Genomic DNA, 22251 nt, shown 5'->3' on the forward strand with positions numbered 1-22251 from the left:
ATTTTTTAGAACTTAATCCTTCCCCAAATGGCCAAAGCCCTCATGTAAGTCCCTTAGAACCATGGAAGGGTGCTCTAGGACAAAACTATTTGCTTCTATTGCCTTACAGTGGACAACACACTGGAATAGTGCTCCATCAATTGGTTCTAATTTATTCCATTCTCAAGGTAAAAATTCCCATCACCCTGGAGGGGGCTCTGATCCTCCCTCCCAGGAAGCTGCAGGTAGAGTAGGTAGCTCCGGGTCTGCCCAAGGCACTGTCCTCCAATTTTTAGTTCCCAGCTGGGGGTGTGAAAATTGCTGAGAGTCATGGCAGGCAGCATGTCTGGGAAGAAGCGCCCAACCTTTGCAGGAGGCCCAAAAGGTGCTCACTCCCTTGCTGAGGGTATGGGGAAATTTTCAATAGCCTGTGGGTAGGTTCAAAAAGCAAGAGTATCAGATTACTCAAAGCTGAACCCAAGTATGGGTGAACCTGGAAGTTACAGCCTGCTAGTGCAGCAACCCCACCCATCCCTGCCCTGTTCTAGAAGTTTTATATGCTTTATCCATCTAATCCTAATGACAACACTATGATAACAGGTATCATTATCACCCTCACTTTACAAGGGAACTGAAGCAGAGAGATATTAGTAGCTTTCCTAAAGTCCCACAGAGTGGCAGAGTTGGGATTCAACCTGTGGCAGGCTGGCTCTGGAGTCTGCTCTCCTAACCACTGCCCAAGCTTCTCTTAGGTAAATGACTCACTCTCATTACAAACCAAATAAGAGATTGCTGGAACTTGTTTCAATTCACCACAATAGGGCCATAAACATACATTTAGGACTGAGTCATTATTTCTTGCTATCAGATAGACTTCAGCTAGTAGGCTTTTATTCCCTTTTGAGATCTTTTCTAATTCCCTATAGTATCCACTGAATTCCAAGATATTCTAAGTTTCTTTAACTGGTGGGATGCAGTCAATTGGTAAAAGCAGAGCTATTTTCAGGATCTGTGTTCTGCCTGCAACATATTTTACCCAAGTGTGACAAAATTGACTTTGGCATGGAGACCAGGCCCATGTCTCCCACTGGAAATGCTTGTGGAGCAGTTCCAGCCCCTCCTGGCCCAAATTTAATCACTCCCCAGAATAACTGTGGGAATATCCAGTCCCTTCAGAAAAACCCACCCCCTTTCACCTCTGCTTGCAGGAGCCGGGCATGTTTGGAGATTGCCTTCCACTGACAAGGGCAGTAACTGTGTTCTGGTTTGCTAATGCTGCCTTGTTGCAAAACACCAGAAATGGATCGGATTTTATAAAGGGGATTTGTTTGGTTACAAAGTTACCATCTTAAAGCCATAAAGTATCCAAGGTAACACATCAACAATCGGGTACCTTCACTGGAGGATGGCCAATGGTGTCCGGAAAACCTCTATCAGCTGGGAAGGCATGTGGCTGGTGTCTGCTCCAGAATTCTGGTTTCAAAATGGCTTTCTCCCAGGATGTTCCTCTCTGTGATGCAGTTCCTCAAAAATGTCACTCTTAGTTGCTCTTGGGGCATTTTTCCTCTCTCAGCTTCTCTGGAGCAAAAGTCTGCTTTCAATGGCCGTCTTCAAACTGTCTCTCATCTGCAGCTCCTCTCTCAGCTCCTGTGCATTCTTCAAAGTGTCCCTCTTGGCTGTAGGAAACCGTAGTGCTCCAGTAAACTAATGAAGGCCCATGCTGAATGGGTGGGGCCACACCTTCATGGAAATTATCCAATCAGAGTTATCACCGACAGTTGGGTTGGGTGCATTTCCATGGAAACAACCTAATCCAAACATTCCAACTTAATCCCCACCTAATATGTCTGCCCCCACAAGACTGCATCAAAGAACATGTTCTGGGAGACATAATGTATACAAACTGGTACAGTTAGTTTGCATAGCCAAGGCAGATGGGCTAGGTGAGGACATCTTTGAAATAGCCCATGTGAAGGAAAGCCAGACTGTGTGGGTGTAGTGTTGTAAAGTTTGTGAGTTGTGATCCTGCACATGTGTATCCATGAGTGACAGGCAGCCAAGAATGGACTATAATGGAGCCACCCACCCACTGCCATGCCTACTAAATTGTAGCAGAAATAGCCATGTTTGTACAAGTGAACTTTCCGCCCAGACCCAGCAGACTGGCCACTGAGGAGCTGTTACCAGGGGCCAATTTCTAGGAAAAACAGAGCAAGGCAGGCTGCAGTAGGAAAGAAAATGAAACCGATGAGCAGAGAGAAGCAGGAGGAAAGGATAGAGATGGTGGTTGCCCTGGATTGCCCCCCAGTCCTTGCTTCCAGAGTGTTGCTAAAGGCACAATGCATCTGTGCCCTGGTTTCCAGGAGCCATCCTGCTTCATTATAATTTTCACCTTTTCTGCTTTCCCTAGTTCCAGTGTCTTTTCTGTTACTGGTGACCAAGACTCCTATAAAATTCACTGCCTTCAATCTCTTTGGGAATAAGGCAGAAACAAAATGAACAATTATGTCTTTAATGTTTTCCTTCATCTTTCCAGGGTCCCTCAAATCTCTATCCAGCTCATTACATCCAGCTCCTAATCATAACATCAATGTTTGGTTCAATCAACCACAGGTTTTCTGGGGCCCAAATGGGTTCCAAATCAGGTGCTTTCAGAGCATGAGCCCCCAACCCCACCCCCGAGGGTTAGGTTCATGTGTCAGCTTGGCCAGGTGATGGTGACCAGGTGTGTGGTCAAGCAAGCATTGGCCTAACCATTACTGCAAGGATATTTGCAGCTGGATAATAAACCAGAAGGCTGGTTTATTAACTCATCAGTCAATTGACTGCATCTGTGGCTGATTACATCAATGAAGGGCATGTCTTCTGCAATGAGAGGATTCAGTCAGCTGGATTTAATCCAATTAGTTGAAGACTTTTAAAGAAGAAGAGAGAGAACTTTCACTTCTTCAGCAAGCCAGCTTCCCCTGGGGAGTTCATCAAAGACGTTCATCGGAGTTGCCAGCTTGCTGCCTGCCCTCTGGAATTTGGACTCATGCATTCTGCCCTCTAGAATTTGGACTCGTGCATCCCCACAGCTGCGTGAGACACTTTTATAAAATCTTGTATTTACAGATATCTCTTGTTGGTTCTGTTTCCCTAGAGAACCCTAACTAATACATCTTAGTACCAGGAGTGGTTCTGGAGAAACAGAATCTTAAAATGGGCTTTCACAATTGGCTTTCTACTTTGATTAGATTCAAAGGCACTAAGGACTCCATCTCCATTAATCAAGATGACACTGATAATCCATGGCATGAGTTGGCAATGGAGATACACAAAATATCACCATTTGATTCTCCTAATCATACTCTCATATGAAGCAAGGCTCTGGGTGACAGTGTTTTTGACACCTTAACAGAGTTTTGTGTGGTTAAGAGGTATAATGATGTTAGTTTGTGGCTCTTAGAAACACTGGATAAAGTTGTAAGAGAAAAGGATGAGCTAAAGGCTCCAAATTTGAAACTTAAGTGCCATATGACAGATGTAAATGTTTCTGTGTGCACCCTGAAAGAAAATCTTATTTTCTATGGCCACACACTTGAGATTTCTGAAAACCAGACCCAGAGTCTCATTGTGTGAGCAGCAGATTTACAACATAAACTAAAATCTTAGCTTCACAGGATGTCCGCTGTTAAAGTAAAGGCATTGATTGGAAAAGAATGGGATCCTGAAACTTGGGATGGGGACACATGGATTGATAATAACGGTAGTGAGGACATTGGAACCCTGGAATCTGCTGAGTCTTTGCTAGATATACCTGTAGTGGTCTGTCTTGAAGAAACAGCCCCCCACCTACAGTCTATCCTGAGGAGACAACTACACAACCTCCAGCCTGCTTTGAGGAAAGAGCTTCCCAACCTCCAGTCTGCCCTGAGGAGCCTGACATCCAACGTCAACCTAAAGAGATTAACCCTTCAGTGCCTGCTAAACCTATAATCACCTCCCCTGAGGAAGCAGCCCTCAATCCTCTGTCTGTAGAGATTAATCCTGTTTCAGGAAATAAAACTGCAATGGAATGTTCCAAGGTAAATGGCTTGAAGGATGCTTCTAATTCTTTTAATGCCCTACCCCCACCACCAGTCTTTGCTTCAAGACCTATAACTAGACTAAAGTCCCAACAGGCCCCAAAGGGTAAGGTACAAAGTGTGACCCATGAGAAAGTATGCTATACTCAAAAAGAACTGCATGAGTTTTCCTATTTGTATAGACAAAAATCAGGGGAATATATGTGGGAATAAATATTAGGGGTGTGGGATAATGGTGGAAGTAATATAAAGTTGGACCAGGCAAAATTTATTGATATGGGTCCAGTAAGCAGAGATTCTGCATTCAGTGTTGTAGCTCAAGGGGTTAGAATGGGCATTAACAGTTTGTTTGGGCAGTTGGCTGAAACATTGATCAAAAGTTGGCCAACACTACTTGAGGTCAAAATGCCAGAACTGCCCTGGTATAATGTAGAGGAGGAGATTTGAAGGCTTACAGAGACTGGAATGTTAGAGTGGATTTATCATGGAAGACCTGCTCTTACACCCCTGGAATGTCCAGAGGACACACCTTTTACCAGGACTGTGAGAAATAAATTTGTGAGACTAGCTCCATCATCACTGAAGAGCTCTGTAGTCGCCCTTCTCTGCAGGTCAGATATTACTGTGGAACTGCTGTCACTGAGCTGGAATCCTTAAACACAGTGGGGATAATCAGATCCTGAGTTGGCAGAAGCCATGTGGCAGCAGTTAATTGCCAAAGACAAGGTGGGTGTGGCTACCATAATGGAAAACAGGCTTAAAGCAGTAGTCAAAATAATCTGACTCACAGAGACTTATGGCCTTGGCTAGTAGATCATGCGGTACCTAGAAGTAAAATAGATGGGCAGTCTACGAAATCCTTATTTGATCTATATAAGCAGAAAATTCTAGGTCAAATGAGCAAAAGTCTAACTTGAATTACAAAAACAGAGTCACAGCCCCTTAATCAATTCCCAGACTTGAGACAGTTTACAGACCCAGAGCCCCTTGAGTGAGGGGAAGGCCGGATACTCTTGGGGAAGTACCCCCTTACACTGCCAAAAATTTATACTGTTAATCTTCCTCCCAGCCTTCCCCAAGGGGACCTACAGCCTTTTACCAAGGTAACTGTGCATTGGGGAAAAGGGAATACTCCAGGCAGAACCACACTACGGTGTTCCTGGACGCACCTCTAGAGACTAAAGCTGCAGAGGAAAGCAAGGCAGTGGCCACCCGGGTGAGGCCGGTTGTTGTGTTGGGGAAGGAAGGGTCGCGGGCGGGGGACGAGCCTCGGGGGCCTGGCGGGCTGTGTAGAACTCAACAAAGGATAACTGAGAAAAGCTCTAATGTTTGGGTTAAAGGAGGGAAAAAATGGGTTAAAGAAAAAAATTCACAATGTAAGTAAAATATTTTGGGCTGAATGATGAAGAAAATATGCCATATCAAAGCTTGGGGGCTGCAGCTAAGCCAATCTTCAGAAGACGATGTGTTGTTTTCAACGAACACATTAGAAAATAAGTTGAAAGTCACTTATCTAAGCTACCAAGTCAAGAAGCTGGAAAAAGCTTCCCCATGTTCAAGCTCGCACTAAGCTGTGTCTGTCTGTCTGCGCAGCCTTTGGTGACCGTGTGTCACCGAAGTTTAAAACTCAGAGGTGCGCACGTGTCGACTTGGAAAGCTGGAGAGAAGTCCATCCAAATATGAAGAGTGCGTGGGGGGATTATTGATGATTCAAATTTTTATTCCTTATTCTATAACGTCCACGTTTTCTAAACTGAGTTTTAGTTTAGGATGGGCGTGGGGCGGGGGAATTCGTGCGCAGGCTGTTTTTATGCCAACTCCCCAAGAAGGGGTTCGCGCATCCCCCCCACCCGCACTGCGGTGCGCCGCTTGGGGTACGCGGAGGGGGCGTAACCCCGCGAGGTGCCCATCTCGCCCCAGGAATCGGAGCCGGCGGGGATGGCAGCCTCGGCCCCGCCCCTCGCCGGGCCCCACCCCTCTCGGCCAGGTCCCGCCCTCAGCCCCGCCTCCCGGTGAGGCCCCACCCTCGGCCCCGCCCCTCGCCGGGCCCCACTCTTCTCGGCCAGGTCCCGCCTTCAGCCCCGCCCCTCTAGCCCGGCCCGGTCCCCAGCTCCCGGGCTCTCGCCTCCCGGCCCCAGCGCCGGCGCCCATTGGCTGTTCCGCCCCGTCCTTTTCCTCCTTTCTTGCTCGATCTGAAATTCCCAGGAAAAACAGCTGGGATTTGCCAGAGGACAGTCTTAAAGGTCAGGAGAGACACAGTCCCCCCCAGTGACCCCGTGGCATAATAATAATAATGGCAGCGCGTCTGATTCTAGGTTGGAAGGTTTCGTGTTCAAGTCACGTCGGGGTCAGGGGCGCCCGTTTTCCCAGCTTATGATCCGGCCGCCGCCAGCGCCGTGTGTGCGGACCCCGGGCTTCCCTGCAGCTGAGCCGGCAGCATCTTTTCGTGTCCGCTGAGGATGCATCAGGCCTGGGCCCTGGCAGAGGACCCTCGGCAGCCCTTTACCCACCAGAGACCCTGGTCTCTCCTCCGAAACACAGCCGCTCCTCCCTCTTGGGAGCTGCCCCAGGATTCAGGGGAGGATGTCTGTTTGCATGTTTGATTGCTTTAGGAATCAAAATAGTTGGGTCTGTAAAGAAACCAGCTTGAATATTTACTAAAGACATCTATGCAGTCGACCGAAGAAATCCCACATGACTTTCCTCTTTAAAAAGTTCCTCGCAGCCCCATGGAGCTTGCTGCCTTTTCACTCTTCCTTAGGAAAAACTTCTAACGTACAGAAAAATAGGATAGCGTCAGGAAGCCCCTCTACCAGTCACCTGGGTGGCCTGGAAAAAGGGCCTAGGGACTCCTTCCCTCACGGAGGCCTTGGGTCCCGGGACCCTCTGGGGGTAAATGCAGAGCGAACCCCGCCTTCCCGCCTCTCCCGGGTCCCAGCAGCCCCAGGTCCCTGCACTGGGAGAAGGAAACGGGGTGTTCTCCTGCCCGCCCCCAGCATCTTCATTGGGCCACTCGGCCCTGGAGAGGACAGGGGGGAGGAAGCCAGCTGTTCCCTCACCCGGCAGAGGGCGTCAGGCTCTGGGTTCAAAACACACCTGGAAAAGACAGAAGAGGGGGAGTCAACACCAGCCGCCAGGTCAGGTCAAGGGACTGGATCCAGGAAAACCTCTCCAGGTGGAGAGGGGAGGGGGAGGGGAGGGGGAGTGGGGAGAGGAGAGGGGGGAGAGGAAGGGGGAGAGGAGTGAAGGGAGGGGTTATGCCAGTGCCAGGACGAGATAAGCCGGTATGTGACAGCTGCAGAAATCCACTTGAAAAACTGGCAAGCACACGCAGCGGCTCCTGCGGCTGCGGCTGGGCCGTCGGGGTGCAGGGGGCGCCCGCAGGGGCACGTGGAGGGATTCTCAGCACGCCCTTGGGAAAGGGGCCGAGGTCCCCGGCAGGCAGCCCCCCGAATCCCGGACGCTGGACAGGGAACTGACCTGCCACGGAGCCTAAATGCGTGCTCAGCGACCAGACCCACGCACGGATGAGCCACGCGCAGGTGGTGGTGGTAAAAACCACACGGATAAAAGGTAAGCTTGGTGTCACTTGTTTTCTGCTGTCCCCCCAAAACCTTAGGCTTCTGTTTCCGATTTAGAAAATAAAAACTAAAACAGACAGCTGTACTGAACTGCAATACGTACAGCCTTCTTTCAGTGAACATTGTCTTTAAAATACCCGGTCATCAATTAAATCGTCTGGTGCAGATTCAGTTTGGTTAAATGGCACTGAGGTTTACTCTTCGTTTCGTTTCTTTTTTCCTTTCCCCCCACCGATCCCCTCCCCCTAGTAGAGTTGGTCAAAGACAAGGCTGGACTTGTCTGTAAGACCAAACTCGGAGGATAAGCCCCCAAAATGTTTAGGGAGGTGTTTCTATGATGTCACCTCATGGTAGTAGATTTTTAAAAATGCCCCCCCAACCCCCCAAAAAGGAAAGGCTCAGGCGGTGGCTCTGAAGGGACAGGGCCTCCCAGATGGGCCTTGTAGGGACATTACCACGTGCTGGGTGGCGAGGGGTGGGGGTGGGACACAGAAGTCCTGCTGGAATAGACTGCACCCCTTCCTTCCCAGGAACTTTTACTCATTCTGCAAATACTGCTGGAAACACATATGAATGTTTGTGTATAGCATATACGTATATATGAATACTTGTATATTACTAAATTCCTGTGGTTTTAGCCAACCCATTGTGTGGTTTGTGTCATAGTGGCCTCATAAATTATGACAACAGGTAAAGGACAAAAGCGGTTCACAGGAAATGAAACATGAATGGTTTTAAACACATGAAAAGGATGTGCTTTCAGAAATGCAAATTAAAATTAAAATTTCAATGAGCTATACTGAACACATGAGATTGGCATGACCAAAAAGTGGAATGGCAAGGTGGAAGCTGTGGGCAAACAGGCAATCTCATGTATTATGATGGGGATATAAATTGGTAGGACCACTTTTGAAGGTAATTTGGTAATTACCTTTGAGATTTAAAGTGTAATACCCTTTGATACAATATCTAGTCATATAACTTCTAGAAATCTGTCATGTAGAAATAATTGCATATGTGAATAACTGAATAAAATGTGTAAATAAATAAGCTCATTGAATAGTTCCTGAAATAACGAACAAGCTTATTTTTCTAACAGTCTGCATTATTTTAAAGAAACATACTAGTATTCACATATATGTATATGCCATATAGACACATATTCATGTGTATATAATATATACACATGTATCACATAATGTATACAGCATATCCATATATCACATATGCATGTAATACACATGTAATATAAACATATTTGTAGATATACCTATATCCACACATATATATTTACACATATATGTATATTCATATGTTACTGTGATAAATTTTTTAATTTGGCAATAAAAGTAAGAATATATTCACCATAAAAAAAATAAAGAAAAGGAAAAAAACAAAAAAGAAAAATTTATTCACCAGAGCATAACAAAAAGTGACATATAAAGCAATAACTGTGCTGGTTTGAATGTACTGTGTCCCCCAAAATGCCATTATCTTTGATGTAACCTTGTGTGGGCAGACTTATCAGTATTGATTAGATTGTAGTTCTTTGAGTGTTTCCATGGAGATGCGCCCCACTCAACTGTGGGTGATGACTCTGATTGGATACTTTCCATGGAGGTGTTGCCCCACCATTCAGGATGGGTCTGAATTAAATTACTGGAGCACTGTATAAGCTAAGACAGAAGGAGTGAGATGGCTACAGCCAAGAGGGATGCTTTGAAGAATGCACAGGAGCTGAGAGTAGCTGCAGATGAGAGAGTTTGAAGACGGCTGTCGAAGGCATTCTTGCTCCAGAGAAGCTAAGAGAGGACAAATGCCCCAAGAGCAACTAAGAGTGACATTTTTGAGGAACTGCAGCCTAGAGAGGAACGTCCTGGGAGAAAGCCATTTTGAAACCAGAACTTTGGAGCAGATGCCAGCCACATGCCTTCCCAACTAACAGAGGTTTTCCGGACACCATTGGCCATCCTCCAGTGAAGGTACCTGATTGCTGATGTGTTACCTTGGACACTTTATGGCCTTAAGACTGTAACTGCATAATCAAATAAACCCCCTTTTATAAAAGCTGATCCATTTCTGGTGTTTTGCATTCCAGCAGCATTAGCAAACTGGAACAATAATCTTGATAAGAAATATGTTAGATCTTTGAAAAAAAAAAAGTAAACAAGTTTCTTAAGCTATACAAATGCTTGAAGAAATAGTATCCTAAATATTTTGAGGCTATCCTTGTGCCCACCTATTTCAGGCTTGACCCAAACCCAACCTAAATAACAACAGAGGTTTTTAGAACTTTACGAAATTATTAGAACTTTACAAAATTATTCTAATGCCTTTCTGGAAGACTAAACCGATGACTACATGTGCCAGTTCGATGTATTATGTCCCCCAAAACACCATTATCTTTGATGCAATCTTGTGTGGGCAGATCTATCAGTGTTGATTAGATTTTGGAATCCTTTAAGTGTTTCTGTGGAGATGCGCCCCACCCAACTGTGGGTGATGACTCTGATTGGACAATTTCCATGGAGGTCTTACCCTACCCATTCAGGGTGGGTCTAAATTAAATTGCTGGAGCCATATAAATGAGCTGACAAGAAGGAACTCAGGGCAGCTGAGAGTGACATTTTGAAGACCAACTGAGAGTGACATTTTGAAAAGGAGCTACAGCCAAGAGAGACACATTGAAGAATGCACAGGAGCTGAGAGTAGCTGCAGATGAGAGACAGTTTGAAGACGGCCGTTGAAAGCAGACTCTTGCTCCGGAGAAGTTAAGAGAGGACAAACACCCCAAGAGCACCTAAGAGTGACATTTTTGAGGAACTGCAGCCTAGAGAGGAATGTCCTGAGAGAAAGCCATTTTGAAACTAGAACTTTGGAGCAGATGCCAGCCACGTGCCTTCCCAGCTAACAGAGGTTTTCCGGATGCCATCGTCCATCCTCCAGTGAAAGTACCCGATTGCTGATGCATTACCTTGGATACTTTATGGCCTTAAGACTGTAACTATAACCAAATAAGCCCCCTTTAGAAAAGCCAATCCATTTCTGGTGTTTTGCATTCTGGCAACATTAGCAAACTACAACACTACCTAAAAACAAAAAGAAAAAAATTGAAATATGAAGTGGCCATGGTACACACTTTTACAGAAGAATGCCTTGGGGTTGCAGACCCAGAAACAAAGGCTCTTTAGTTTAATGATTAAATCTATAATGAAAGAGGCATCACAAATCAGTGGGAAAAGACAGAATTAAGCAAGACAAGTGCTGGTAGAATTACCGAACCATATAGAATGTAGAGAGAGCCCCACTTCACACCACACATCAACATGTATTTCAGATGGATTAGAGCAAAATCTTCTGACCACTGAAAACATCTGAAAGAAAAGAAATCCCTGCACATCTAGGGTCAATATCTTAGTTTGAAATGATATTTGCTATCAAAAGGAACCAGGGCAGTTGGGAGAAAAGTCTGAGTCTAGGCCTAGGACAAGGGGAAAAGAAGGTGACTCTGGGCTACTTTGTTAAGCCAGAACATGTGTATGGAAGGAGTTAGAATAATGGGCTCATTGTGATGGAGCTGGCTCAAAGAGGTTTCCACCGTATATACACATATATACAAATATTCACCCATATATGCATGCATGTGCAAGTGCACAGATATACAAACACACGTATGGTGATGTCTAACCATATATGTGTGCGTGCATATACATGCGTGTATCTCACATCTCCACCCACTCTAAGTGACAACACGCCAAAGGCACCCCAGAAACAAAAAGCACACCTAGTGACCAGATCACAGTCTCTAAAATCAGTAAGATCGGGAGTCTGATGGTGGTGGCTGAATCTGTCTGTGTCATGTACGAATATAATATCCCTGGAACATTTTCTTCAGGTGGCAAATAAAAAACTGTTAGGAAAAAAAGGAACCTTCAAAAACTAACTGGGCCTTTCCTAAGGAAGCCAACCAGCTCAAAGGGGGCCTAGTAGCCAGAGCTGGGACAATCAGAGTATGGAAATATTGACTGAGTATTAATGGACAATAAATAATAAAGAGGACAGGTAGGATGACTCCTCCTTAAAGGGGAACCCGAGACCCATCAGGTGAACGGGGAGGACTCAGGTGGAGACCGTCCCTTCCGCCATCACCCAGTATAGACAGATGAGGCCAGACTCGCCCATGAGCAGGGGGATATCGGGGAATGCAGGGGAAGGGTCACTGAGGGGCCGGGTACGTGCCTGGTCTTCTCGTGTCTCCCCTGCAGTTCTTAGGAGGGTGGGGGCACTAATTACATATTGTAGAGTTGGGATAACGTCCTCAGGAGTTGTGAAGTTACCATTCCCAGTGAGGGACAGATGGACATTGTGGTGCCTCAAATGTGAAACCCTGGGAAGATGCTGGATCATGGAGTCTTCTGAGAATGACCCAAGTAAATGTAATTATCGTGAACCTAAGATCAATCTATAATTTGTACTGTTCTTTTTAAACCTGTATTCCTAGAAAAGCTGTGGAAATACTTCAGAGTAAAACCAGCAAGAGATACTCGGTAATTCAGTGTAGACCAGAACCTGTCCTGCAGGGAAAAAAGTACATTTCAAGTCATTTGACAAAATGACATTAGGGAGAGTAGGAGAGAGAAAACCATTGTATCCAAGTAAATACATGGATGATGATAAATGCCAGGTCCTGATGCACCAAGATGTCTCAATTCTTGGTAAAAACTCAAGGAGGGGGATGACGTGGCCTGGCAGCGTCCGCTCCTGTGAGGCCTCCCAGGAACCCCGCGCCGCCGGAACTGTCCGCAGCGTATCCCCGACGCGCGTGTGTCTGCGAGCAGGTGTTCGGGACAGCGACGGCAGCGGCCCGGACCTGTGGAGCCTCGACGGGGCCACTGCCATGGGGGAGTGACGCTCCTGCGCCGGCTGTTCGCGGCAGCGGCGAGACATGAAGAGACCGCGCGGTGGGGATAGTGGCGGCGGATCCTGAGATTGGGAATGGAGGAAAAATACTGCAGGGACGTGCTAGGCGGCCCAGGCGGCGGTGGCGGTGGTCTCGGGCCGGTGGACGTGACCAGCGCTCGATTAATGAAATATATCGTGTTACTGTGTTTCACTAAATTTTTGAAGGCTGTGGGACTTTTTGAATCATATGATCTTCTAAAAGCAGTTCACATTGTTCAGTTCATTTTTATATTAAAACTTGGGGCTGCATTTTTTATGGTTTTGTTTCAAAAGCCATTTTCTTCTGGGAAAACTATTACCAAACATCAGTGGATCAAAGTATTTAAACATGCAGTTGCTGGGTGCATCATTTCACTCTTGTGGTTTTTTGGCCTGACTCTTTGTGGACCACTAAGGACTTTGCTGTTATTTGAACACAGTGATATTGTTGTCATCTCACTACTCAGTGTTTTGTTCACTAGTTCTGGAGGAGGACCAGCAAAGACAAGGGGGGCTGCTTTTTTCATTATTGCTGTGATCTGTTTATTGCTTTTTGACAATGATGATCTCATGGCTAAAATGGCTGAACACCCTGAAGGACATCATGACAGTGCTCTAACTCACATGCTCTACACCGCCATTGCCTTCCTAGGTGTGGCAGATCACAAGGGTGGAGTATTGCTGCTAGTACTGGCTCTGTGTTGTAAAGTTGGTTTTCATACAGCTTCCAGAAAGCTCTCTATAGATGTAGGTGGAGCCAAACGTCTTCAAGCTTTATCCCATCTTGTTTCTGTGCTTCTCTTGTGCCCGTGGGTTGTTGTTCTTTCTGTGACAACTGAGTGAAAATGGAAGTTTCCAAATGTGCCTGCTATGGATCCTTTCCTATCTTTATCAGTGCTCTCCTTTTTGGAAATTTTTGGACACATCCAATAACAGACCAGCTCCGAGCTATGAACAAAGCAGCACACCAGGAGAGCACTGAGCATGTCCTATCTGGAGGAGTGGTAGTGAGTGCTATATTCTTCATTTTGTCTGCCAACATCTTATTGTCTCCCTCTAAGAGAGGACAGAAAGATGGATTTCATATGCTCTTTGACTGCTCTGCTTTGGTCATGGGACTTTTTGCTGCGCTGATGAGTAGATGGAAAGCCACTCGGATTTTTTCCTACGGGTATGGCCGAATAGAAATTCTCTCTGGATTTATTAATGGACTTTTTCTAATGGTAATAGCTTTTTTTTGTGTTTGTGGAGTCGGTGGCTAGATTGATTGATCCTCCAGAATTAGACACACACATGTTAACGCCAGTCTCAGTTGGAGGGCTGATAGTAAACCTTATTGGTATCTGTGCCTTTAGCCATGCCCATAACCATACTCATGGAGTTTCTCAAGGAAGTTGTCACTCATCTGATCACAGCCATTCCCACCATGTCCACAGCCACAGTGATCATGGGCACGGTCACAGCCACGGATCTGCAGGTGGAGGCATGAATGCTAACATGAGGGGTGTATTTCTGCATGTTTTGGCAGACACGCTTGGCAGTATTGGTGTAATCGTATCCACCATTCTTATAGAACAGTTTGGATGGTTCATTGCTGATCCTCTCTGTTCTCTTTTTATTGCTATATTAATATTTCTCAGTGTTATCCCATTGATTAAAGATGCCTGTCAGGTACTGCTTCTGAGACTGCCACCAGAATATGAAAAGGAACTACATATTGCTTTAGAAAAGATACAGAAAATTGAAGGCTTAATATCATATCGAGACCCTCATTTTTGGCGTCATTCTGCCAGTGTTGTGGCAGGAACAATTCATATACAAGTAACATCCGATGTGCTGGAACAGAGAGTAGTACAGCAGGTTACAGGAATACTTAAAGATGCTGGAGTAAACAATCTAACAGTTCAAGTGGAAAAAGAGGCATACTTTCAACATATGTCTGGTCTCAGTACCGGATTTCATGATGTTCTGGCTATGACAAAACAAATGGAGTCCATGAAATATTACAAAGATGGTACTTACATCATGTGAGACAACTCAAGAATTACCCCTGTGTATGAATAATGAAGATTACATGAAGGAAGAAAATTGCACATAATTGCACAGGAACATTTTATCATATTTGAAAAAGGTTTTAAAGCTCTCTACTGTTGGATCACGGAATCTTTCTGAAAGATTTAAATACAGAATGAAGCATTAATTGTACAAGTAAAAAAATTATTGGAATTATGCGTATAAACAGAATCTTCAAATTTAAGTGAACATAATATATCATATCATCTTGGAAAGTGGACAAATGATGGATTCTAGTGAAGACCAAAATACTTCTGTGTATTTACTTTCTGTCAGAAAGCATCTCCATTGTAAATGTATATTTACATGTTTATTACAAAGACCCAAATGAAAAATTGAATTTTTAATCAATTTTTTGCATAGCCTAAGGATAAAATAGTAACAAAAGTTCTATATTTATGGATTTTCTGTATATGAAACTGGTTTCTAATTATAACTTAAATCCATTAAGTAAAATCTGTATTGCCACTTTAAATGTATACTAAATTATTTGGAAGAAACTTCAACTGATGATGTGAGATAAACAGTAAGATTAGGGAAGTATAACTTTACAGTTTTTGATGTATTACAAACCAACCACTCTGTAAAATAAATTTTTTACTTTTGGTAAAAAAGAAAAAAAAAAAAAGAAAAAAAAAAAAAACTCAAGGAGGGCTTCAGGGGCAGATGCCAAGATGGATGGACCTAAACATAAATAGCTAAAAGAAATAATTAGGGTGAGTGTGTACGTTGATGTCTGCGGATGTGAATGTGTGTGTCTAGACGTCTGCCGGTGTAGATATCCAAAGAGGGAGAGAGAAAGTGAGAAAATAGTAGGTACATGCAAATAATAAAGTAAACGCAGATCATATTAAATGCAGGTGATTGGGGTATGAAGTACTTGAGTGTGTGCTATAATACCCTTTTTCATGAACACTTCACACCGAAAATTTATGATATAAAGACACACTAGGTAATTGCAACAAAAATTTTTGATATTTTTATGCAGAAGTACTATAGACTCTTCCCAAAAAAGTTAAAAAATTAATTCAAAAAGAGGAACCAAGAAATGAATGAAAAAGTTATGTGAAAAATTAAGACGAGGGCAGAGTCTCCCCTCCGTGACGAGGTTGAAACCTCTCGCTGCTCCGGGGCCTTCGGGCCTGACGCTGACAAAGGGCAGCAGCGACTTCCTGACCTGGACGTGGACGGAGGCCTGAGGGAGAGACGCAGTCACCCAGTGCCCGGGGCCCAGGGCCTGAGGACCCACCCGGGGGCTGCGGGAGGGCAGGGGGAGCAGACCCCTGGCCCAGCTGCCAGTGGGGATGGCTCTGGGAGAAGCAGGGTCTTGAGCGCATCCCCTCCAGGTCCCAGGTGGACAGAGTGTGTACCATGGACAGAGGAAGTCACAGAGGGGTGACTTCGCCAAGGTCACCAGGGTCCAAGGCAGAGCCTGGACCTTAAACCTTGGTCCTGCCAAGCATGATGCCCACTAACCCGGCCCTGCACCCACCTCAGCCCTGGCCGCTGGGTAAGCCACAAGCTCTGTGGGTGCTGGCAGCAAGCAGTGTTGCCCCTTCCTCCCCAGGGCCCAGAACAGACATATAGGGTGCCTAGGACCCCTCCCCTGGGCCACCAGGGCCCAGCTGGAAAGGGAGGTGCACAAAGCAGGAGCCCCAAAGCTCAGGGATGCCGGGGGCAGGGCCCCTTGAGGGCAGCAGTGTCCTCAGGCCTGGGCCATGGTCATTAAAGGGGAGAATGACGGGAGGCTCAGGGGGACTCTGAGGGGCTCAGAGGGCAGGGGCATGACACAAAGGGCCCTAAGGGCCTCCAGTTCCATGGTGGGAGCACCCCAAGGCCACCGCTCCAGCCCCTGTGGGTGCAAGCCCCTGCTTTCCCGCAGGCTGAGGGCTGCCCTCCCCCAGCTCCAGGCCCTCTGAGAACCCCTGAGCAAGGCCCGCTGGCCTCTGTTCTGGGGTGTGAAGGGCCCGAGCCGACGGGGGTCAGGATCTTGATCCGGTCACACTCAACCCACCTGAGGCCAGGCCCTCACCGAGGTGACCCCGTCCTGCCAGAACTGCCCCCTCTGGACGGAGAACCTTCCAGGGCCACAGCAGGGGAGCTGGAGGAAGGCCTGGAGGAGCAGAGACCTCTGAAAGCCCCTAGGGCTCAGCAGGGGCTGAGCCAGCTCCAGACCCAAGGGCCAGAGGAAGGTGACGGCCCCCGGGAGACTGTGGGGCCCCTGGCCCAATGGGGAATTGTCCATGCAGCATGGAGCAGGGACGACAGGGCAGTCATCCTCAGCCTCCAGGTGTCCGACCTAAAACCAACAAATATCAAATCCATGTCAGACTCTCAAACACATGGCCCAAAGTGTGATTTAGGGAGGATCACATAGGAGGGACAGCCACCACGTCTGATTTGTCCCCACGGTGCCTGCTGTCCCCTCCAAGCCAGAATGACGCCCGAGCACAGCCACTGTTCACACATACAAGGAAGGATGCCCAAAAGGGTCACTTTGTTCACATACAAAGGCCCACCTTCAATTTGAGCTCCACAGTGTCTTCAGAGTCCCTGTTCTGGACCCCAGGCTCCTCCTCAGAGTTCCCTTTGGGGCCCACAGGTAAGAGAATCCGCAGCATGGGCTTCTGCGATGTCCGCAGCTGCCAGGAGCCTCTGAGGGACAGGCGGTTCTATGGGACAGGAGAGGACAGGGGGACTCTGGATCAGCCACTGCCCTGGGTCAACCCAGGTGAGGTCACCATAAAAAATGTCCCAAAGGCTCAGAAGTAAAATGAGCCGATTGTCTCTGCAGTGTCCTGGGAGAGCCACACCTCTACCTGCAGACTCCACAGTGCTGAGACAGGGGCAGGAGGACTCACACAACACCCACCTGGGGACAGACACTCACCGAGGTGAACCAGTCCTGGCAGAACTTTCGCCCCTGGACAGAGAAACTTTTGGGGCCAAAGCAGGGGTGCCAGAGGCAAACACACAGGAGGACAGGCCTCTGAGAGCCCCTGGGGCTCGGTGTGGTCTGATCCAGGACTGAGCCCAGGGGACAGAGGAAGGTGACAGCCCCCAGGAATCCGTGCAGCCCCTGGCCCAGTGGCGAGTTCTCCAGGTAGCCCGGAGCAGGGACGCTGGGGCTGTAATCCTCAGCCTCCAGGTGTCCGACCTAAAACCAAAAAACATCAAATCCACGTCAGACTCTCAAACACACGGCCACATGTGTAATTTAGGTAGAATCATATAGGAGGAATGGCCACCACGTCTGATTTGTCCCCACGGTGCCTGCTGTCCCCTCCAAGCCAGAGTGATGTCCGAGCACAGCCTGTGCTCTCACACACATGGAAGGAAGCTCAAAAGGGTCACATGTGTTCAGGGACAAGGTCAAACTTGGGACTTGGGCTTCACGGTCTCCTTGGGATCCCTGCTCTGGAAACCAGTCACCTCCTGTGGGTTCCCTTTGGGGTCAGCAGGAAAGAGCATCAGTAGCTTGGGCTTCTGCGATGTCTGCAAGAGCCTGGAACCTCTGAGGGACAGGCGGTTCTACGGGACAGCAGTGGGCAGGGGGCCTCAGGATCAGCCGCTGCCCTGGGTCAACCCAGGTGAGGTCACCATAAAAAAATGTCCAGAAAAAAAAGGCTCAGAAGTAAAATGAGCCGATTGTCTCTGCAGTGTACTGGGTGAGCCACACCTCTACCTGCAGACCCCACGGTGCTGAAACAGGAGCAGGAGGACTCACACAACACCCATCTGGGGACAGACCCTCAACGAAGTGACCCCTTCCTGGGACAACAGTCGCCCCTGGACAGGGAATATTTCAGGGCCGAAGCAGGGGTACTGGAGGAAGGCACACAGGAGGACAGGCCTGGGGCTTGGCATGAACTGATCCAGGACCAGACCCAGGGGACAGAGGAGGGTGACAGCCCCCAGGAGACTCTGCGGCCCCTGACCCAACGGGGAAATGTCCAGGCAACACGGAGCAGGAAAGACGGGGCTGTCATCCTCAGCCTCCAGGTATCTGACTTAAAAACAACAAACATCAAATCCACGTGGGACTCTCACTCAAACAGGGAGGATCACATAGGAGGAACGCCACCACGACTGATTAGTCCCCACGGTGCCTGCTGTCCCCTCCAAGCCACAGTGACGCCCGAGCACACTCACTGCTCACACATACACGAAGGGAAGCTCAAAAGGGTCACTTTGTTCAGGTACAAAGGCCCACCTTCAATTTGAGCTCCACAGTGTCTTCAGAGTCCCTGTTCTGGACCCCAGGCTCCTCCTCAGGGTTCCCTTTGGGGCCCACAGGTAAGAGAATCCGCAGCTTGGGCTTCTGCGATGTCCGCAGTTGCCAGGAGCCTTTGAGGTACACGTGGTTCTGTGGGACAGGAGAGGAGAGGGGGCCTAGGGATCCGTCACTGTCATAGCTGAACCCAGGTGAGGTCACCATAAAAAATGTCCCAAAGGCCCAGAAGTAAAATGAGCCAATTGTCTCAGCAGTGCCCTAGGCGAGCCACACCTCTACCTGCAGATCCCATGGTGCTGCCACAGGAGCAGGAGGACATGTCGCAGCCCGAGACGGCCCCCTCCTGCCCTAACTGCATGGGGAGGATGCTGGAGCCAACCCCATTCCCTGGGTCATGGCACTTCACCAGCCCTTTCTCCTCAGGGCCTCCATCTGGGGTCAGACACTGTCACCTGCTCCCCACATCACTCCCTCCTTGACCGTCCAAGGTCAGGACCCTCCTTACCTTGATCCACCCCACCAGACGGGCAGTGCCAGATGCCCCTGTGATTCGGCCACCGCCCTGCACCTGCAGAACCTGCTGGAAAGGACTCCCGAAGAGCTGGTTCTGATTCAGCCTGCAATGGTTGCTCCACTGAGGGGCCAGGCTGCAGCTGGGGAAGGCGGTTCCTCCACACAGGCCCCGTGGACCTGAGGAGACAGGGAGCAGGGGTGCTGCAGGGAGCTGGGGGGGGGGAGCCCCAGTCCAGGGGATGTGTCCACACAGCGGACGACGGGCAGCCTGCGGTCTCCCAAGACCACAGACATGGCCCCCCATGACCCTCAGGACAGGGCAGAGGTCGGGGGTGTCCCACAGGGCAGCGCACAGAAGCTTCCCGAACCCCACACACAGCCCGGGGTCCCCGTCCCTTTCCTGCACCCACTCTGGGTCCCGAGCAGAGGGGACAGGTCTGCTGAGGGCCGTCCAGGTGCGCTGTCCCACCTTGAATCTAAATCTCTGTCCAGGCCCAGCCCCGTTGGTGCCGCCATCCCACACTCAGTCACCACCTTCCCTGAGCCTCCATCTTCATGTCCCCTACCCACTGCCCTTCCCTGGCTGCCAATGAGCTTGGTCCTCAATAATGTCCCCAAATCCTTCTATTCTCATTACTCATCCCTATAATTTCAAGGTGAGAAATGGGGCACTGGGCAGAGGGGGTTCCCCGGGCCAGGAGCCTCTGACCCTCCAGCAGAGCTGAAGGGGGTTGGAGAGAGCAGCCCCCTGCCCAGCCCTGCGGGGACCAGGAGGAGCCTGGGGTTCAAGCGGGGACGGGCCTGCCCTGCTCAGAGCTGGACGCAGAGCAGAACTTCCTAAGGGGAGGGGTGGCTGAGCAGAACCTAAATGGGAAGTGAGAATTTGCCAGGTGATGCAAGTGTCTGGTGAGGGTCCCAGGGAGAGGGATTAGTGAGGTTCATGAAAACCAATTCCCACCAGCCTAATGCAAATAGCAAAGTGTGAAGTTCACATCCTTCAGCTGAGCATCAGAACAGAGATGTATTTCCAGGATCAGAAGATATTAAAATAATTATAAAATACTTTCAAGGCATCTGGTTTAGGGACAGACCTTTCTGGCCATGGAGGTGGACGCAGGGCCCCTGGCGCCCATCCAGAGCTCCTTAGCACTTTCCGAAAGGTGAGCTCCTGCAGGGTCTGACCCCTGTCCAGGGACCCCCTGGGGCTGGAACCCCTCTGAGGGCTGGATGAACACGTTACCTGGGCACGTGCTCCCCGACCCGGGGTCTGCTCCGATGCTGCCATTTAGCACGGCCAGGGGCCAGTCACACCACCTGGAGGGGAGGGAGGGGAGGGTTCCAGGTGAGGCCCCAGGCTGAGGGCGCAGGGCAGCAGGGGCTTCCTGAGCCCCGGGGGCCCCTCCTGGTCCCTGTTCTCTGAGCCTGAGGAGCCAAGGGGTGCACTGTGCAGCCCGGATGACAGATATGTCCCTCCCAGAGGGTCCCAGCTATGTTCAGCTGCTGGAAACATGTAAATGTCCAGGTCCAGGTGTGTTTAGGAAGGCCACAGGTCAGGCCCCCCCAGGTCCTGTTCACCAAAGTGTGCCCCAAGTCCTGGAAACCATGGGGAATTCCTCCCTATGGAGCCCCCCAATACCCAGTGAGATGGAGCTACTGTCCAACATGATGACACAAGGGAGGGTCTCCTTCATAAACCCTCTTTCAGGCTATTGACGTGCACCTTCTACAGCAGGGAAGGCTCTGCCCACCAGGTTCCTCACCCCTGTGGACACTGAAAAACTACTTGTGATCCAATGACCCGATAGCCACTGGGGTCACTGAGCTCCTAGTTCAGAAACCCGTGGACCTCATGACATCCACACTATGTCATGAGCTTATTTCATGTGACCTGCATGCCAAGCTTGGAAATCCTGAGCTTTCTTCTAATTTGTCCCGAGGAGGCAGTCACAGAACCTCTGGGCCCAGCAGGTCATCCCAGACCAGCCACCCTGGGCCAAGTCAACTCAGAGGTCCTTCTCCACTAAAAATGATTTTGGGCCATTTGTCCCTTGGAAATGGGGAAAGCTGGGACCCCCTCCCAGATGTGTGTCCATGTTCTCCTGGACCCCACAGTCACTCTATCCCCTCAATCCAGGACACGTGGTGCCTTGAAGCCATCCCAAGTGTACTATGGGTCTCAGAGCTCGGGATAGAACATGCGAAAGAACAGATTCTTCTAAGTCCTTCCCCGCTTAAGCCAGAACGCCCCATGACCTGAGAGAGGGGCCTGGTCACCCCCACCGTGTGCTCCCTCTAACTGCCCACATGAGCAGCCAAGGCTGGCTCAGGGCAAGGGCGGCATCAGCACAAGCTGCCCGTCCCCCACCCTCTCCCGCATGCTTTTCCACAGGACGGGGGGGCTGGGCATGTCCTCCCCACAGCCGTGGTCAGCTCTGGGTTAAAGAGAAGCTGGCCCTTGGAGGGATGTGGGGACCTCCCAACTTAGAGGACTGAGGACCCGAGTCCCTCCAAGGGCCACCGAAGGCCCCTCCTGGGGCTGCAGGCACAGTATGGACGGGGGACTCTTTAGAGTTCTCCCCCTGGGGCTGGTGACGTGGGAGATGCTGTCCAGACCCTGCGAGTGGGGAGAGCGGAGGTTTTGTACGAGGGACAGCAAGGGCTGCTCTCCCCGGTAGACACTCACGGTGAAAAGATCTGTTTCTCATGACTTTCCTTGTCCTCGTTACATGGGTCTGGGGGGCAGGGCTGTGGGAAAACCTGCTGCTGCCCACCCGCCCTGGTGGTCCCGCCCAGAACCTCCTCCAGGGGCCCATCCTCAAGGAGTCGAAGGCATAAATTTCCCATCTCCAGAGACTGGGCTGGG

General features: G+C 49.1%; 2 protein-coding genes across 2 annotated transcripts; one reads left to right on the forward strand and one right to left on the reverse strand.

The window, feature by feature from the left end:
- The first annotated feature begins 12622 nt into the window (after positions 1-12622).
- LOC119524467 (zinc transporter 5-like) lies at positions 12623-14682 on the forward strand. The gene is given in 3 exon segments (XM_037823160.1): positions 12623-13406; positions 13409-13800; positions 13802-14682. Coding segments are annotated over 3 exon segments (1974 nt in total). The 3' UTR covers positions 14600-14682.
- A 30-nt stretch (positions 14683-14712) lies between these two features.
- On the reverse strand, positions 14713-22232 carry LOC119524395. Its single transcript, XM_037823021.1, has 9 exons — positions 22072-22232; positions 20629-20858; positions 19381-19565; positions 18855-19007; positions 17532-17798; positions 17161-17313; positions 16656-16940; positions 15684-15836; positions 14713-14736 (listed from the first exon to the last, which is right to left on the reverse strand). Exons 1-9 carry the CDS (start codon positions 22230-22232, stop codon positions 14713-14715), a joined length of 1611 nt encoding a protein of 536 aa, XP_037678949.1.
- Between the last annotated feature and the right edge of the window lie 19 nt (positions 22233-22251).

The sequence above is a fragment of the Choloepus didactylus genome (genome assembly GCF_015220235.1).
Source record: "Choloepus didactylus isolate mChoDid1 chromosome 11 unlocalized genomic scaffold, mChoDid1.pri SUPER_11_unloc1, whole genome shotgun sequence".
NCBI classification, from domain to species: Eukaryota; Metazoa; Chordata; class Mammalia; order Pilosa; family Megalonychidae; genus Choloepus; species Choloepus didactylus.

What these genes read in the sequence shown, in the direction of transcription:
- LOC119524395 (XM_037823021.1), bottom strand. Translation starts at nt 22,232, where the DNA reads ATGGGAAATTTATGCCTTCGACTCCTTGAGGATGGGCCCCTGGAGGAG. An exon ending in CTGTGGAGCTCAAATTGAAG is followed by an intron (nt 17,799 to 18,854) that starts GTGGGCCTTTGT and finishes TTTTGGTTTTAG; the next exon opens with GTCGGACACCTGGAGGCTGA. An exon ending in CTGTGGAGCTCAAATTGAAG is followed by an intron (nt 16,941 to 17,160) that starts GTGGGCCTTTGT and finishes TGTTGGTTTTAG; the next exon opens with GTCGGACACCTGGAGGCTGA.